General features: G+C 34.2%; 1 protein-coding gene across 5 annotated transcripts in view; it reads right to left on the reverse strand.

Annotated features, from left to right (window-relative positions):
* SATB1 (SATB homeobox 1) overlaps window positions 1–14,772 on the reverse strand; it is a 92,688-nt gene that overhangs the window by 35,233 nt on the left and 42,683 nt on the right. For all 5 annotated transcript variants that reach the window (XM_003265294.3, XM_003265293.3, XM_003265292.3 and 2 more), the window contains exons 7-8: window positions 13,299–13,753; window positions 5,498–5,710 (exon numbers count right to left, since the gene is read on the reverse strand). In XM_003265294.3, coding sequence (XP_003265342.1) covers window positions 5,498–5,710; window positions 13,299–13,753 — 668 coding nt within the window. The remainder of the gene's footprint in view (window positions 1–5,497; window positions 5,711–13,298; window positions 13,754–14,772) is intronic.

Consider the following 14,772-nt stretch of genomic DNA (forward strand, 5'->3'; position numbering starts at 1 on the left):
AGTACAAAAAAAATCTTCTTTAATCCTGGTTTAGCTTTTAATATTATATCACACATTAAAATTCATAAAGTAGTTTATTCCAGGCAAAACAAACTACTGTTCAGCTCTTCTCCGCAAATAGCACAGGAGGTAAAATAAATGCAGTTGCTTTCAGAATAGCTTTTATCAAGGTAGGGTGTACTACTCCATTATTAAGGCGGCGCCGGGGAAGTAGTTAAGAATTGGAGCTTCTACTACTTACCCTCCCATGTGGGGATAGTGTGCAGCACTAGGGTCTGCTTTTTATTTCACTAAAATTGTGCAGCAGGACACACATTTTCCATGAAAACTCTATTTTGCTTCTTCATGGATTGCTGCATGCATTGAATCATGCTTTTAGATTTTACACAAAATGAACTCTACTTTAGCCTTGATTGGTGAACATCCTACTGTGATGCATGAGGAACTGCCTGCAAGCACGCTGCTTTTACACAAGCAAAATTAAAGTTATATGTAGCTTTAATAATTGTGATAATAAACACTGACATTTATTAGTTGTTTATTATGTGCTGGACATTGTATTAATGTATATTAACTTAAGTTGCCTAACAGCCCAGAGAAAGTATTATGATTGTCCCATTTTAAAATTCAGAAAACTCCGTTAAAACAAACAGGTTAAACAATTTGTTGGTGGAGCGATGCTGAGATCTAAACTTAACTAGAAACCACAAAGTTATTTAGAGTTCATGACATTACATGCACCTTCTTTACTTGAAAAAATTCTTAATTTTTAGAGCAGGCTGGACTTGTTTTTTGGTGGCCCTTTGATAAATCTAGTTCATTAATGTCTAATTTTTTAATAGCTATTGATTTTTAATTAATATTAAAATCCAATCTAAATTTATTTTTCAGAGTATAAAAATTATGTTTTCTTATTAATGAAAGTAAGAAATGTCCTATTTTATGGATACTTATTAGTGATAAAATATTTCCCACTCTCAAACTTTAATATATTAACACTGTCTTTAGCACCATGGTTTCATATTTTTAGATATTTCTTTCTTTCCAGGAACAGTATTATTTTCCAAATCTAGACTTTGAAAGTCTTCCAGCTTTTAAAAGATGACAATTAATGGGATGCATTTTATAACCACATAAGCAACATCTTAAAATGATCTTCAAGGGATTCATAAGAAATAAAACTTTTACCAAGTGTTAAGTTCCTGCCTGTAACTGAACCTGAAATCAAGATGAACCTATGTTTCATTATATCGTAGAGGGATCTCTTGTAAAGAGACAGAACAGTGCAACTACCAGATTAATCATATACTGTTTATATTAACTTCATAAATTTTCTAAAGCATTGTTATGAAATAGCATACCTTTAGTAGAAACTAAAGAATTACATAAAGAGATAAAAAATGAAGAAAAAAACTTTTGTGTAATTCATGTAAAAGCTGTAACTCAGTAACTATATGCTTTCAAACAGCCTTCATGGAAACAAGCTGCTAAATTAATTTAACTCCAAAAGTCACACACAGTAAAATGCACAAATCAAATTTTAAAAAAACATACCCCTACGGTAGAAATCATCACTTAAAATTCTGTAAAATATATAATTCTCAGACAATAATCATGAATTATTATTGTTGAGAAAAATTCCTCTAACAAACTCATCAGGAAAATTTGCAAAGCTTATAGTGAAAAGAAACCTTAAGACCAAGGAACTTGGGAGGACGGGGTTCTCCCAGATATTTTCATAAAAGAGGCTATTTTCCCCACAATCCCAGAAATGCCATTGTCTAGTTTTCCCAACTAGATAATTTGTCAAACAAGTTATTTCATTAGGACAATGCTTTTAGCACATGCTCCTCTTCCCATTCTAACAATAAAACCTCCCATCCTCTATGACAAACAAAAAGATCTCCAAGTTTCACTTTTCCCTTTCTAAAATAAGTTTGCTTGTATTCTGAGGAGGTGGCTTGAAGTAGAGGAAGGAGCAAGAGACTTAGTAGAGGTTTTGAAAACTCTGACTAAACCTTAAACTTGGTTTTCTCATTTTTCTTCTAGCGAAAGGTTGGTATGAGGATTCAATGAATTAATGTATTCAGTTGCTTTCAGAATAGCTTTTATCAAGTTAGGGTGTGAATCATTATCAGGTGTAAGATATTCTTATTTGTTGAATTAGAGCATGTAAGTTGTGAAAATATGCTTGCAGCAACCAGGTCTGGCCCAGAGCCTATAGCCCAGGCAGAAGATGAAGCACAGGGCATAACTGTCCCTACTGGAGCACATGGGATACCTCTGCAGGGAGGCATCTCACCTGGACTGGGCCACCAAGGAGCTCTGGTGTTTCCTGAGGCTAGGTGTCCCCAGGTGGGGCCTGACTAGCCAGGAAGTCCTTTCTTGAAGATGACTTAGAATTCAAGTCCTTCAACAGTTTAGGTCCTTGTTATGGTATGCCCCAAGGGCAGTCCAAAATCATCTTCTGCATGTTTTACACTCTATAAAGAGGTGGAAGAGAATCTGGTTTCCCAGGCCTTAATGGGGGCTGGGTTTTCTGTGAACCACTGAGGGCCTCTGCTTTTAACATGTGGTTCTTTAGAAAGAAATCAGGTTTCAGGTGCAACCCAAACCCAAGATTTGTCTCAAAATATGTTTCAAATCTCCTCATTTTGGGGGAAATGAAATGTATACTGATTTCACATGGACTCCTCTTCAGCAAAATGTAAAATTTAAAAAGACAAAATTTTGCAGTCTGTGTTACCTGTGGTCTTCTCCATTTTATCCTTTATTTTAACTCATTTTTAATATGCATACTGGTTCCAGTTTAAGCATTATTTATTTCAACTGCTATGAGAGTACTAATTCAAGTGCTCTATAACGTGTTTTCCCAAATCTAAAGTACTAATTTTGCATTGATAATACCTTTAATACCTTAAGATTTCTTAAAATTTAATTTATTTAATCATGGTTAAAGGGAAGAATGTGGACAAATTGGTAGTGAGCTCCATTATAATATTAATAATTTAAAGATTTATATTGTAGCAGCAAAATAAAATTACACACACATACACATATCAGTTAATCATTTTGGAGTTTGGTTAGATGGCCAGTAATACGGCAGTAATAGAAATGTTTTATTTGAAAGAGTTTCACTAAGAATCTACAGTATGTATATACTGTATATTTTCATCATTGGCTGAATACCCTAGCTATGGGCTTGGTCTCAACTCCTCTTCAGAACAAACAAATACAGCTAAGGGTGGCTCAACCAGTTAACCAATAATTCAGGCAAAAATAATTAAACATATATTCTATTCAGGCAAAAATAATTAAACATATATTCCATCCCAACTTATCAGCAGATAAAGCCTTTAAGCATACATATAGGAAAGTTATCCTATAGTACCTTAACAGCATATGAAAAGAAATATCACTTAATAAGAATTGGTATAACTTTAGCTCAAGAAAAAACTTAATGAGTAAGGACACCCAAATCACATTTGGAAAATAAATAAAACCAGAGTCCTAGAAAAATTAGAAAACAAAAGCTGTATTAAGGAACCACAAGGTCAAGTATCTGGCTAGATTTTTTTTTTTAAAAAAAGCAGTTCAATGTTGAAGTTCATATTGATCTTAAGTAAGCCATTCTTTTATTAGTATTGCAGATTAAGTGATAAGTAAAGTAATTCTCTGCTCAGAGTCCTGCCAGTGATGACTTCAGGAGCAAAGTTAACTAATAAAAATGTGTGTATTAACACTAAACACTACAGAAAAAGTACCAAACCAAATTATTTTATTTCATTTCATACATTTTTTCTCTTTAATCATTCCTAGAAATCATAGTTTATCTTTTCTCTTTAACCATCCTTAGAAGTCATATTTTTTATACATAAACAGTTCCTCATTCTTTATCTTAGGAAATATTTTATAGAAGCATTTAGAGATCAAATTCAATAACTTTGTGTGCATGGGCAGGTGAGTGTGTACATATGTATATAGATGCTTTTCTCCTAAAGAAGCATGACTTTTTAATTCGCAATTATAGCAATGATTTCCTTATAGTCTGTTCCTATAGACATCAAGACCAGATTGATTTTCATTAAATAAACTAGCGAAAATGGATTTTGTGACATTTCTAAAAAATAATCGTTTCAGAGCCTTATGATAAGCAGTTTATTTAGCCACCCAACAAGTGGCTAAACATTTCTTATTTATGCAGTGTCCGTAGTACTTTCACTCTTTAGTGTTGAATGAGTTTTCTAGATTTCTATACATGAAAATGTATAACCACTTTCTACTATTGATGAGAATAAAGTAACATCAAGATACCATTTCACTATGACATTGTCATATGCATATTTTGACTTTTTCTTCCATGTTCAATTTTTATCCAATTTTAGCTGACCTTATTTTTAAGAGCTGTAAATGTCACAAGTTAAACATGTAAGAAAACACATTTCACAGTGGCTCACGCCTGTAATCCCAGCACTTTGGGAGGCCGAGGTGGGAGGATCATGAGGTCAGGAGATGGAGACCATCCTGGCTAACACAGTGAAACCCCATCTCTACTAAAAACACAAAAAAATTAGCTGGGCATGGTGGCAGGTGCCTGTAGTCTCAGCTACTTGGGAGGCTGAGGCAGGAGAATGGCGTGAACCCAGGAGGCGGAGCTTGCAGTGAGTGAAGATCCTGCCACTGCACTCCAGCCTGGGTGACAGAGCGACACTCCATCTCAAAAGAAAAAAAAAAAAAGAAAATATATTTGCTTGTGGTTTTTGAGTCTAATACACTAACTAGCAAACTTTTATCTAAGGGTTTGTAATGCAAATTGATTTACTGAATTATAACAGTTATGAGGTTACTTTTTAAACTTAGTTTAAAAAACAATACAGATTCACATACCCAAAGTTACCCGGAAGGCAACTTTCTTTCCTAAAAAGTCCAAAAATTCTAAGAAAGAGAAAACATGCCCATATCTTGGAGTATGGATAGAATTCCTTATCAGCCCCATTTAAAGCTGCCTTCAAGGATTTTATTAAACTTAATTATGAAAGATTACAAACGAGATGGTGTGTAATTGGTACCAGCTGCAGTTCATATTGGAAAGTATAAATACAAATGAAATTATTTATTTTTATTTATTTACTATTCAAACGGCGATTCTAAAACCAGTTGGGAAAAAACTGACTTTATTCTTTTTCTATTGAGTTTAAAATACTTTACTTAATAACAACAGTAGAGACAAATATCCCATTTAAAGACTACTTTCACCCCCAAATAACCCAAAGAATGAAGGAACACAAAGCAATTTTCTTCCCTCTATCTAATTAGGGGCTTATTGTTTTTATATCAGAATTAATGATTTGGGACCAAATTCTCCTCAAGCAACTATACGAATTTAAAAACATATAAATCTATATATCTATCTAATTTCTTATTGAGATTCTTCCTCAAGCATTAAAAAAAAAAAAGAGCTAAACAAAGAAGGGCAAGGAGGAAAAGGAGACTGCACCTGGGGAGGGCGGCTGGGTGGTGTGCTTATCAGGGGGGCAGGACCCATGGCCGAGGCAGCATTCAAGCTCCTTTCCCTTTCGTCCTGGTATATTCGGTCTCTTTCAGCTTCCGGTAACTGCAAGAAATTCTGCATAGCCCGAAGGTTTACCAGCAAAGACTGGGATGCAGTCTTGGGGTCCTCTTCCTTTCGGAGAATTTCTGAAAGCAAGCCCTGCAAGAAATGAAAGGCACAGGGTGAGCCTGCTCCCGTGCTTTGCCTGGCCAGCAGTGATCCTTCCCTTTTCTTCTCCACTCTGTTAGAAAATGAACAATCAGAGGCATTAATTCTGCATAGGAATATATTAGTTACAATTGAAGTGGTAGAGAAGAGAGCCTCAATTGTATTCTTAATTTTATTAAGCATCTGCTTTACATATAACATAAACTGAAACTGCCTAATTGGTCTCCTTCCTTTGAGTAGCTTAACTTGCCATGAAATCTTTCACAGAGAGACGATCCAGGGAAGTTAAGAATAAATGAAATCCTTATAATGCAACAGCATTGAACTGTATAGTTCTCAAGCTGCCTAGACAAAGGCAGTATAATGCCTACAGCCCAATATGTAAAGATACAAAGCCATTTCTAGAGAAGTAGAACTTTCAAAGAAAATACCAGAAAATGAATTTTAACATATTAGAACAAAAGTTATTACTAAAGCATCACCTAAGGTTTATGCTGTATTTTCACAGGCAATGTTTAAAATTATTTCTTAAACTCCAACTTATCAAAGTACATTACACTACATGACCCTTTCAATTTACCATTTTCAGAGAACCTCACTGACTATCACAAATGATTGTAAATACTATCTTGCTGTATTATACCACTGGGTAACAGGTTTAAATTTTGAACTTTAAAAACCATAGACGAGATTTGAAATATATTAACTAATTTTCAACATCGCGAAAGTCCATCATGGCATGCCAAGGAAAACAGTATCAAATTCTGTAATTATCAAATTTCTTGGGGAATAAAAATTATTAGTGATAGAATAAATTTATAAACCATTAGAAAACTCTTAAGGTGTTTTTCCCCCCTAAATAACAGCACATCAATTTTCAACTAATTTTTTTAAGTTTTGGAAGAACTCTTTCAAAAATGGTTGGTTCTCCCCATTGCATTTAAGAGACAATATGAAACAAAAGTATTGGAAAATTTTCTGTTCATTTTATAAGGGCTAAGCAGCCCTTCTCTCTTTAATCTTGTACATGAAATAATGCTTGGAATAGTAAGACATATTTGGTTTCTTCACTTAGCCAGAGTATCAGCTTCAGAATAAAATTTTGTCAAGATTTCTATATAATTTGCAAATCTACTTTCCAATATCCTGCAGAAATGGCTAAAGGTATATTGGGGGAAGGAAGGTAACGTGTCATGTCAAAACAATGAAGCCCCAAGGTTAAAACATTTGTTTTTTTCATGGTTTGTTGGAAGTACAAACCTGGTTTTGTTCCCAAATTTAAAGATAATGTACCATACTGCCAAAATTCGACAGTTGGGTGCAGACAATACAAAAGTACTGATACTTCTTAAAATGATTTATAAGCTGGTATTTAAAAAGAACTTTTAACAGGTGCAGATGGCTTCAGAGTCCATTTTAAAGTTGTCTCTCACTTAGTCTCTTACACCTAAAGCCTGGAAATTGGACCTGAACTTTCGTTTTTACCCTAAGAAATGTGACTGAAGAATGAAGGGCACATGTCCTTTTACTTAGGATACTAACGAGTAATGCCGTAACTGTGTCTACACAAGAGCAAAACATCTAGTCAATTTAACTAAAATTTAGTCAAACAGGCAGTCAATCATCCAGCTATTTAATTTGCACAAGGCCATCTAATTAGTTTGACTGTGTTTCTGATGTTCCATATTGAAAGTAAAACATTCAGGTCTCAAAAAAAAAAAAGTTTGAAAATAGGTGTAATGAAATAAGCCTTGCGCTTTACTCCTCTCCACCAAATGTTGTGTCTTAAAAATGTACTTGACAAAGCAATATATTCTCAACTACACAGATATGGATACATGAAAACATCAGTATAAACACAATATGCTACAAATTCCTTGAGCATAATAATCTAATATTCACTTTCATCATCCCAGCACAATGTCTCTCAGGTAAATGTTTGATAAGTATTTACTAAATGGACTGATCATGTGTATAAAGACCACAATGGAGAAAACAATCACAAACAGGTGATAGAAACTTAAGAACAAGATGTGCTACCCATGAGTAAATTCTAGTGGTAGTTATTAGCACTCATGTTGGGCCTACAGTGAAAAGTTCTGTGGCATTTTTTGAGATGTTTTTCCTAATTGTCTAATAATTTACAAAATTAGATTAGGACAAAACATAAGTTATATTTAGGGTGTTATTTGGGAAACTTGAAATTAGGTATTTAAAAATCCCAAATAACAAAGTACTATATCACATATTTCTATCAAAAATATTTCCTGAGGCAGCAGAGATCTATAGTGAGAAAGTCAAATACAGGAAAACATAATAATATTCTTTCTCAAGTCTTGCTAACATATAAGACTAAGTCATTTCCATATGGTTGAGACTGGAAGGTAGTATGTCACTTGGAAGAAAATTTTAAAAGTTCTCTACCTATATTTTGATGTTGGTGTGACTTCCTATTTGAGCATACAAGTGTTTTTAGGGGCAAAGCATTTTACTACCACTTAATTATTCTATTAGAACAAAGTTTTTTGTTCATCTGAAATATGCTGATGGTATAAAGTGATGTTTCAAACCCTGAAACACTCAAAGAGCTTTAAAGCAGCCAGTGTAGACAGCCTCAGGTGTTTCAGAAACCTTCTGGTTTTTGTTTTTTTTTTTTTTTTGGCCCAGAGCTTTCAATGAGGGGAGTGCCCCCTGGTGGAAATGCTTGAAAATATTGTCAGAAAACATTTTGATTAGTGATAATTACTTAAAAAAAAAAAAGTCACTTTAGAATAATTTTGGATGCAAAATGACTGCTATCAGATCCCAGATATGGGAATGCATGTTTTGGTCCTGTTCAGGTTGTTGTTACTTGAATAGCTGCATTCATATTTATATGCTGAATTCAAGATATATGTGGCCACCAGTTCCCACATCCTATAATTGAAGATATAGCATAGACTTGCCAAGGTCATTTGTAGTAATGCCCCACACAGCAGACAGTAAGAGTGACCTTTTACCAAAAATTCTTCATGCTAAAAAATAGTATGCCAAGGCCATCATGTACCTTATTTATGTCACAGAATATGCTGAAACATCAGGACTAAAATATGTCATCAGTATCAAGAATCATTGGTGCTCAGTAAATTTGTTGAATTAAATTAAACAAAATCATTAGTCATTCTTGCGTCTGAAAAGAACCTGAGAACTTGTATGTTATGTAGGAAGTTACCAGTACCTCATAAATATTAATTTTACTGAAAATCAGAAGCTGCCTTTCATTGGGACCTCACATCTTACCAATAATTAGATGTGTGCTGTATCTATGAAAACATAAAATTATTTTGCATTGTCATTACATAGTGGTTAAGTCAGAGTTCTAATTTTTTCAACTAAAGAATGAATTTACTGCTGAATTCCTAAACCTGTTTTTACATTCCAAAAACAGTTTACAAGTTATTACAAGTAAAATTCATTAGTAGTTGTAAAAGAAAGAAAAAAAACTTCCAATAAATATTATCAGTATTTCCAAAAGCTAATTATGAATTCTTTAAAACAGCAGATAAGCGAAAGAGACTGCCAATCTGAACAAAAAGCCTGTCTGGCCTCCTGTTTGTCTCCTCTTTGAACATAATCACTGATTCAAATAGATTTTATCAGCTTCATGGAACTTCAAAGCCCTCAGAAAGAAAATATGATTTGATGAAAACCTCCCTCCTAAAAAGAAAATACATAGAATATTCTTCAAGGCTACCTGCCTCTGTTGTTTGGTGAATTTTTAATCACATGTCCAGGTAAAAGACTATTTTCAAACTCCACCTACTACCATGGACTCATGCCAAGTAAGTTTTAAGTAGACACATTTATCTCTGTCATTTGGCAGGCTAACCAGAGAGCTGTCTTGTTGGGGTAATAGCACCTTTTTACCTTTTATTCAATAGTGATACGGATAGTGGACTTTTCTTAAATTACACTGTGAAGAATTATAGAAACACAGTAGCAATTTCTGTTATATTTAAGCAGGCAAATTTCTCTCCACCACATAATTTACAGAACTCAAATTTAATAAAACATTACATGATGGTGCATTACTGTTATCAGTTTTGAATAATCCATCTTCATTCTTTATTTTACTGGAAAATAAAGTGTGCCAAAGACAAGAGGAGGGGGAAGAAAAAGGGGAAAAAAGCCACAGAGTGGGATCAGAGTTAAACTCTGAATTTTATTCTTTTAAAAATCAAAGGGCATTAAGGAATGTATTTGCATGTATCAGAACCATTAAATAGCAATAAGATAGAGAAGTGAATTGAAAAGTATAAATCTAGAAGCTTTGGCAATTACTTTTAGCCATAGGTTTCCATTAAAAAGACATCAAGTAGGCATAACTGAATGAATGACATATGCTAAAAGCTGATATCTTCAACAGCAATTAAAGAATATATGCCCATCAATTCAGAAGGGGAAAATTCCTTAAAACAAGTAATTATATAAGTTTACCAGAAATTTTCAGAAAAGGTAGGCTTAAAAAAAAAGCCATGTGTGAAAGTCTTAAGAGAGGGTAATATGTTAATATAGGGGACCCTATTAAGATGATAAAAAAATTCTCAATAGTTAAAACATAAGACCCAGGATTTTAAAGTTACACAGAGCTGTCAATGACTAAAATAATCCTCAATTCATACAAGTGTTTTCTATCATATTAAGATCTTAATGCTGTTTATAAGAAACAGTATCTTTATCTGACCCTATCATATAACTTTGTTTTTGTATGTACATATTTTACATTAATTTTTTAAAAGTCGGAGTTGGAACTGCACATTGTACTAGGTGCACACAAATGTGTGATGTGCGATTTAACTCTGCAGAGCTCCTTGTCTATACATATGCATTAGCATGTGTATTTTCGTAATCCACTCTCACACCATACCCTCCTCTCTGCACCTGCTTTTATTGAAATGCATACACTTTAAATAAACACCCTACATCCAGTCGTACCAATGCATAATCATTAAAAAATAAATGCAGCTGTGTATGTATGTGTGTGTGGTTTTTAAGAATGACCAATGAAAATACATTCATGCCTGCATGTGCAAAAGTTAGTTCTCAAGGAATATTGAAATATATATACAAATTTCCTCTTAAGTCAAGCATCTTCAAATATGGCCCTATATCTACTTTGACTGAAGAGTATCAATTATCAATATAAAGCTTTAAAACACCCTTCATAATCCAGGGCACTAAATATTTTTTTGGTAATGACTTTTTTCCTAAATTGGCCATTATTAATAAGGAGGTATCTGTAATCAAGCTATATAAGGTAAAGTTTTCATTCTCCTCTCACAGAAAAAAAAAAGTCACTGTTTTTGATATTAACCACAGAGATGATTACCTTTTCAAAGAGATTAATATGGTATAAAAGAGAAAATTTTGCCTTTCTTCCAGTAACAAATCCTGTAGATATCATGGAATTTGTCCTTTTAAGGACCAAAGGCAGAACAAATGGCCAACTCCTCATAGTAATGGCTGTAACATCATAAACCCAAGAGGAGAAAACTTGTAATGATGGGTGGCAACTTTATCCTCATTTCTCTGAGTTCTACTGTCTTAGCATTCTTCACTATATAAAGGACACTTACTTAGTGCTTTAAGAAATAACTATTTGCTCAATTTTTAAGACACCAGTAACTATATATATACACATATATACATATACACACACATACACACACACATACACATATATATATACACACACACATATATATGTATATATATAATTTGTGTCTATGTCATGATGTCTTTGTGGGCTTTTAACTCAATTCAAAAAAGCATTATTGAACTGTTATGTAGAGACCTACTTTTTTTGGCCTAGTATGGAGAATTATTAGTACTTACTATATTTACTAAAATAAAGAATGCTACCAGAAACAGGAATATTTGGAGGGTTGACTTTTGAGTCATTCATTTTCAATAATTATCCCCCAACTGAATATAGGTGTCATATTAAATTCACCAGCTAATAATGAACACAGTTTTTTAAGCTACAAAGATACAGAACTAGGTAAAACCATACAATTTTAACCTGAGACATAGCCTTGTGCAACTGCCTTTTTAAAAACAGACGAACGTACAAAAAAAAAAAAAAAGATGAATCGACTGAAAACAAACACTGAATTAGAGGCTTTGTCAGGTCTCCCAACTCCCCATCTAGTTAAGGCAAGCCAAAAATAAGTCACAGCTGGGATTCTCCTAGGTATGGAAACTCTGCCAACTAGGAATTAATACTAGATTATTTCTGTAGCAGAATTTTATTCTTATAATCATAATCATGTAATAAACAAAATAACTTAAATATGAAAGGAAAATGTGAGTCAGGCCAAAAAATAAGATAAATTGACAAAAGAAAGAACAGCGGTAAAACAAAAAAGTTGAAAAGGCATAATGTCCTCATTCTAATCAAAGTTACGTGGTTTTTCGTTTGTTTGTTTTTTGGTTTTTTTTTGTTTTGTTTTAGTGTACCTGGGCCAAAAATAAACACCATATATATCATGTATCATACTAGTTTCCAAACAAAGAAAAAAATTCTTCTCATTCACAGTTCAATACAGTCAATTTGTTTAGGGCTTCTCAAATATCTTTATCTTATGACCTCTCATACATATCACTTTTTTTCCATGACCCTCTTAAACATCTTCCATGCTGTTAGATAGTATCTTCACAGGAATTGGGCCAGGAAGACAAAGGTGTGCACATTAGGGGTATAAGCAGGCAGTGAGATCTCTACAAATGGGTCTGCAAACTAAGGCCTGCAAGCCACACTTACTCCATGGCCTGTTCTATAAATAGTTTTACTGAAATACTACCATACTCAGTGCCATTCATTTATTGTCTATGGCTGCTTTATTACTCTACAGTGTGACCGAGATTTAAGTGCTTCAAAACCTAAAATATTTACTATCTGGTCGATAACAGAATAAAGTTTGCTGATGCCTGGTCTAGACAATGAATTTGGAAGACAATAGCATGAGGGAGAGCACATAGCTTACAAATATTTTATGTTAATAAGTCATATAATATTTTTTCAAAATGGCTGCTTAGAATTAAGTGGATTATTGCTTCCAAGGTGTTAACAACAATAACAACAACGCTGCAGTAGAACTTTAACAGGGAACATTTACATACCTAAGTTTGATATGGGTAGTAACGTAACATAAATGGAAAAGACAATAGGCTAGAAGCCTGCAATCCTGCCAATAGCCTTGACCGAGTCATGAGACTTTTCTTAACCATCTACTATAGTTTACGATTCCATTATATAAAAGCATAAGTAATGCCAGTTTAAAATACGTTTGACATTTAATTAGTCTTTCAAAGGCCCTGAATTGGGATCAATCTGCACATAGGTTTCTCTCGATTCAGAAGTATATCATAGGAAAAGGAGTGGTAAAATTGAGGCTCCACCAGGAATAGGTAATATGATCACATGAAGAGAGAGAGAAAATGTTAGTACAGAAGTAAAAGAATAAACTTTAGTTATAGATGGGACTAAAGAAAGTGAAAATAGGAGACAGTACTGAACCACTTACGAAACACAACTGACCTGAGTTCTGTTAAAAGCCACACGTGCAAATACTGCCTGGGAGATTCCTGCTCGTTTCAGTTCATCGCGTACCCACTGGTAGATTTCGGAAGACACCTCTGTGTTGGTCGAAACCTGTTGCTCCAAAGGCTTATTCATAGATCTACTGACAGGGGGAGGGTGGTTCAAGTATTGTTGGTTTAAGGACTGCTGGGCTAAAAGTCTATTCACTGCATACTGCTGGTTCAGCAGCTGAGCCATCACCAGCTGCTGGTTGACCAATTGAGGACTGATAGGCGTTGATACGAGCCCAGGGTGCAGGTTTGGAAGAGGTGTCCGGACAGAGGGCTGGCTGCCATGGGAGAGCTGTGCAGGGGATGGAGGCTGCTCGGCTGTGTTCCCTGGAACTGGTTGCTGGCCAAAATTGACATGATTGGCGCCTTGCTGGGATAGCTCAGAAAGACTATCCATTTCAACTAAAGTGGACAAAGAGTAAAATCACATTCAGCCAACAATGATTGGCATTGATAAAGATTTCTAACCATTTCCTAAATTAAAAAAGGGTAGCACAGGACACACCCCAAATCCAATAAAACCAAGAAAATTTCAAGTTGCAACTTACCAGGCTGTGTTTTTGCTCTCCTTTTCTGAACAATTCTACAAACTCTGGAAGTGGGACAGCACTCCTAATCTCATTTTTAAAAAGTGGTTTCGATTTAAGGCATAAAATCAATTATATCCAAATTCTTTCCGACTAGTTGTTCACTCTCACTTATTACCGCAAGAAGGCTTCTAAGCAACAATTTTTTTAAATGACTTCTAAAAGAATGTCATTTGCTTAATGACAACTAAAAACAGTGGGCTGAGCTGAGAAAATAAGCTTATAATAAGCAACTAAAAAAATTTACAAATATATTCTCATGATATTCATTAACTTTAGTACTCTAGGAAAAAGGTGTAAAAGAAAAAATATGACATAAAAAGTTACCTACTTTCAATTTTTACCTAGCAGTGAATAGAAGTAGTTAATGTAATAAATAAAAATGGTCACAATAATAAGTGTATATTGAACGCTTGCTGAATATCTTATATGCCTTGTTTCATTTTAATTCTAACCATCATGGGCAGTAGGTATATCTGGAAATACTTTTTAGAATAAAGCAAGTGATTTATTGTATATCAAGCCAGCATACCCAGTGTTGCTAAGATCCAAATGTTTTTTCTTCAGGAAGCTATGGCCATCACCAGATGCTAAAGACAATCTTGCAGGGAATCATTCTGGTACAATGGTGAGGCTGTCATGATTTTGCAATTTATTCCCACCTACCCAGGATGAATGCTTCTCCCTTGGCTAGCTAGGTACCTCATATGGATTGGCTGAGCATCATCTCTAAGTGTGTAAATGCTTTTCTGTATGAGGAGGAGACTGGTTCGATGCTCTTGGCTGGAAGAGCTGAGCATGAAGCTGTACGTAAATAGGACTTTCCAAATTGTA

This window comes from Nomascus leucogenys, chromosome 8 (genome assembly GCF_006542625.1).
Source record: "Nomascus leucogenys isolate Asia chromosome 8, Asia_NLE_v1, whole genome shotgun sequence".
In the NCBI taxonomy this organism is placed as follows: domain Eukaryota; kingdom Metazoa; phylum Chordata; class Mammalia; order Primates; family Hylobatidae; genus Nomascus; species Nomascus leucogenys.